Source organism: Poecilia reticulata, unplaced genomic scaffold (genome assembly GCF_000633615.1).
Source record: "Poecilia reticulata strain Guanapo unplaced genomic scaffold, Guppy_female_1.0+MT scaffold_145, whole genome shotgun sequence".
NCBI lineage: Eukaryota > Metazoa > Chordata > Actinopteri > Cyprinodontiformes > Poeciliidae > Poecilia > Poecilia reticulata.
In genome coordinates, this window is record NW_007615015.1 from 143,835 (window position 1) to 148,888 (window position 5,054).

At 41.2% G+C, this 5,054-nt stretch overlaps 1 protein-coding gene across 1 annotated transcript in view; it reads right to left on the reverse strand.

Annotated features, from left to right (window-relative positions):
- The window catches only part of LOC103459971 (kinase D-interacting substrate of 220 kDa-like), a 52,935-nt gene that overhangs the window by 11,893 nt on the left and 35,988 nt on the right, over positions 1-5,054 (reverse strand). Inside the window, exons 16-17 of the mRNA XM_017303033.1 lie at positions 4,036-4,280; positions 1,472-1,653 (exon numbers count right to left, since the gene is read on the reverse strand). Coding sequence (XP_017158522.1) covers positions 1,472-1,653; positions 4,036-4,280 — 427 coding nt within the window. The remainder of the gene's footprint in view (positions 1-1,471; positions 1,654-4,035; positions 4,281-5,054) is intronic.

Genomic DNA, 5,054 nt, shown 5'->3' on the forward strand with positions numbered 1-5,054 from the left:
GCTAAATATTTTAAAACTAAATATTTAGCTAAATATTTAGCTAAATATTTTAAAACTAAATATTTAGCTAAATATTTTAAAACTAAATATTTAGCAKGCTATGTAAGTATTAATTTTGAAGCTAAATATTTAATTTGGAGCAAAAATATTTTGCATGCTACATCAACATTGAAAACTAAATATACATAACTTGCAGTAAAATATTTAGTTTGAAGACTAAATATTTAGCTGCTAACTCAATATTTACGTTGGGCCTAAATATTTAGCATGTTGAGTAACTACTAATTTTGCAGGTAAATATTTAGCTTGGTGCTAAATATTTACCTTATAAACTAAATATTATAGCTTGGAGGAAAAGTTTTATTTGGAAAACTAAATATTTTGTCTGGAGGAAGATATTTAGCACGCAAACTAAATATTTAGTGTGGAGCTTGAAGCACTAAATGTTTGTAGCCAAGTATTTCCTATACTAGCTTGATATTTAGCTCATATTTAGTTTTTGTTTAGCAGCTTTGTGTCTCGGCCCGGACTCTACAGAACCGTCTCTAAAGTGACATCTTCGGTTTATTTTATGATCTCCAGAGGGAAGTTTAGAAACGGTTATGACATTTCAAACATTCCCAAATCACAGCTGGGAATCATAACAAGCACGATTTTTCTCCCATGATCTGCATAATGGGAGACATTCAGAGTTTAAACCGCTTTTAATCCCACTTCGATTCCTCCAGTCGTTTTTCTGCCAGAGAAAAACAGAAAATCTGATCACCGTGCAGAGGAACATATGGGATGTTTAACATGTCACGAGTTTAAAAGTCCTATTTTCATTATGTCATCCATAAATGTCAAACTAAAGCAAATATATGACTAACAAAATATTTAGCTCTAAACTAAATAGAATTATTAGTTAGCAAGCTGTTGCTTCAAACTAAACATTTAGTTTGGATCAAAATATTTAGACTGAAGCTCAATATTTAGCACATAGCTACATATTTAGCATGCTAACATATTTAGCACATAGCTNTAGCTACATATTTAGCATGCTAACTCAATATTTAGCTCAATATTTGACTTTCTATCTAAATTTAATCTAGATATTTACTTTGAAGCTAAATGTTTACAACCTRAGCAAATATTTAATTTGAAGCTCAATTTTTAGTTGGTAAAACTAAATATTTAGTYGAAATCTAAGACATTTAGAAATGAATAAACACATGAGACTGAAATGACTCGTCTTTCCTCTCATGACGGGTGAAATAATCCTAATTATTGCTGATATTTTCTGTGCTGCTTTACGAACGTCTCTCCGCTCCAGCAGCTMTYAACTCTGCAGTTGCTTTTCCGCATGAGTCTGTTCTCCTGTGAGGTGAGCCGAGGCTCGGGTGAAACCTCCCGAATTAAGCGAGGAACAGAGCGGCTCTGTGTGCGCAGACCCAGAAAACAAGACGCAGGCACCAGAATGTCTCCTGCTCACACAGGCGGCAGCTGAATGGCGCGCCGAGTGAGACCCAATCCGACCCGCCAGCACAATGGGGCCCTTATGAGGCGAGTCCAGCTCCGGGGCGGCAGCCACTGATGGCGCCGCCCACCGTCTGGCCGCAGGACGCCGGGTAGCGGCCAGGCCGGGCCGGGTCGGGGCGCAGCGGCGCTCACCTCCTGCTCAAAACACACCTTTACGCTTCAGAACCAAACATCTAAACACAAGGTGGTTCTAGGCCAAACATAAGGTAGTGAGAAACATGGCGGGCGGGGCTAACACGATGGGCGGGGCTAACACAATGGGCGGGGCTAGCAGGCGGGCAGGGCCAACAGGCAGGAGGGGTTAGCAGGAAAACCTCTCACACCGCACAGCGGCTAATTTCTAGACCTCTGCTGAGATAAAAATCGGCCTCACATGGACGCATCGGCTGATCGCTGATCTCCCAAAATTAAGAAAATCAGCACCGATAAATTGGCTGGTTGCACATTTGAACGTCTACAAACTTTTCCGTACCATGACCCCCAAACAACGTGTTTTTTTTTCTATTTCTTGCTAGCTCTGCTAACTTTGGCAGCCAATCAGAAAATTAGCATCCGAAATAACATTTTAATCAATTATTGAAATTATATTTTGTTTACAAAAGCATGACTGAATAAAGGATACAAGATTTAAAAATCTATGGGATTCAGCTTTTATTTTTTCTTCCGTCCAACTTTCCCAGGTCCCCAAACGGCCCCCTGGCGTCCCTCTAGAGTGCCGCGACCCACACTTTGAAAACACTGCTCTACAGCTTCACATTTCTATTTACCAAACATCTTAAGATCAGCTTAAACATCAATTTTTAAGTTGGAATTTGGACTTTGATTAGGCCATTCTAACACCTGCATCTACTTTCACGGTGTTCAAAGATGGGTCCAGGGGCCGTCTGTGGCCCCTGGACTGATGTTCGCACGGACCCCAGCCACAGTTCACGAATAACTTAAATGAGTTTGCTCTCATTAGACGTTTGGTATTTCTGATTTTCCAGTAAAATTTTCTTCATTTCTCTGCGATCTCGAACCGAAACGAGTCGCCTGCCTCGTGTTCCTGCCGTTCTGATATCGTTACGTAATCGCTGTAGAAGTGTCAGCTGCAGGAACTCTGTGTTTCCCCACATCTTGTTTCTCATTTTCAAAAGGCTGAATGCCAAGCAGGTTTTTTTTCCTGCAGAAACTGTGAAAGCGGGACAATAATGCCATTCAGCGCCGCCGCTCTGCACGCAGCTCCACCAGATTTCACAGTTTGTAGTCACTGTGACGTAAAAGCGAATCCGTACGAGAGTCGGAGGCACCACTGCTGCTGCGATGCGTCAGCGGCTTTACGGCAGCGTCAGCGTGAAGCCGCTGCATCATGGTGCGGTGAGACCACTGAAAACAAACGAGCACACTCACTCAGAGGGCGCTCAGCGCGACGTGACTCACGGAGCGCGCAGGTGTGGAGGCTCTTCAGCCAGAAAGGCCAGGCTGCGAGTTTAACACCGAAACTTTCATCAGTCGCCATATTCGCGGGTGATTTTCTACATTTTAGTTTGTTTTGTTGGGATTCTACGTGGCAGAACACGAAGCAGCAAATAGATGTGAAGAGAAATCAGCATTATACTGAAGGGCTGAAACGATTAATCGCGATTAATTGATTATTTAAATACAATTTATCTAAAAATGCAAACCTGTTTGAATTTTAGCAAAGATCAAGTTCGCCAAAATGCTGCACATACTAATAAAAATACAGCTGTAAACAAAAATCACTATGATATTGGAGGGCTGAAACGATTAATCGTGATTATTCACGATTACTTTTTATTATTTTTAATTTATAAAGCAAAATTGTAAATGCAAAGTTGTTTTCAGTTCGGCAAAGAACAAATTTGTCAAAATGYTGTACGTATCAATAAACTAAAATCTGTCATTGTGAAGAAAAATGACTATTATATCTCACGGCTGAAACGATTAATTGTGATTAATCGATTATTTGAATGWTCATAAACTAATTGAGTAATTAATCTTTAACATGCTAAAGAAAATCATATTTAAAACAGAAATTAAGGTGAAACTTTTTGTTCTACCCAGCAGGTTTTAGCTTCACCTGGTCCAGATAAAAAATAATCACCTTTTGCTATCCAGTTATTAATTGGTTAATTGGAAAACTATTGATCAGATCAGCTCTTCACCGTATTGACAGGTTAAGGACAAGAGCTGAGCTTCATATTTTACTTTATTTCTGCTGCAGACGTAACTTTTTCTACATATCCAGTAAAGGAATGCAATTATTGCAACTTAGGCAACTTTTTAATCGTATTTAAAAAAGGAATTAAATTATTTATTAGTTTTTAAAATGGTTAAATTTGCAGATTCATCGTCAGAACAATCGTTGTTCTAAAAATCTAATTTATAAAAATTRAAGTCACCTAAATGTTTTATTTTTTAGCTATAAACTTTGCCAGAARGTTTTGGGTTTGCACGTTGTCCGTGTGGGTTCTCTCTGGGTTCCCCAGTTTCCTCCCACAGTCCAGGACATTTAACTGGTTTCTCTGATTAGCATCAGTGGGAGCCCGGCTGGTGACCCAGTGAATCCGACAGCATCCAGACCTGCGATGATCTCCCTGAGTTTGGGGTCCAGGTTGACGGTGCAGGGCAGGAACGTCTCCACGTCTCTGGCGACGAGGACGGGCGTCCTGGAGGACAGGAAGACCTCAAAGCTGCGGATGTCTCCGTCGATCTCCAGCAGCGGCTCCACGTCCTTGGTGGTGGGGATGTTTTTGGAGATCCTGCATGTAAAATAAAGCAGTTAAAAACATTACCTGCATTAATTTGGGGCTAAAAGAGACATTTACGTTTGTAGCAGATGACAAAAAGTGTTACGAACTGATAGAGGGGAAAAGGGGAAATAAGAAGCCGCGATGTAGAGATTAAAGAGATATGCCAACGGTCATCATCATCATGAGAGCAGAGAGATAACCGGATTTAGAGAAGGCGAGATAGCAGAAGAGAGGGGATGTTCGGGGACAGATAGAGGGAGGGATGTTATCTTCTCAGAGCAGAGGAGGAAACCTGAGAAGATGGCAATCAGGGTAATTTAGCAAGCAGCAGACGGAAACACGTCATGATGGGCTGCTGCGGTTAACAACATGTTTATCATAAGTAAACACCATGTTTGGAAACCKACACATATCAATAACGACAGCCTGGAGTTTAAAGACGGGAACCTGTTTYAGAAGAATGTAAAACAATTAAATCAGGTGAACTCTCAGTTTTTCACCCGAAGGCTTCGTCTCTGGAGAGACTCACCACCACAAACATCCCAAACATCGACGAGTCTCCGCTGGGTTTTCCCCCCCACCACTGATCCGCTTCCAGGATGAACAGAGGCTGGTCTTTCTTTCACTTGATTGGATGATTAGAGCCACTTTTAAGTCAGGATGAGGTCAGCATCCGGTGAGAAGACAGCAAGCTGTTAGGAAAAACTATCAGCTAAGTGAATTTAGTCGGACGGCTCTGAATGTCCCAATAAACTGAGCAGGTCAGGACCAGAACGCATCCAG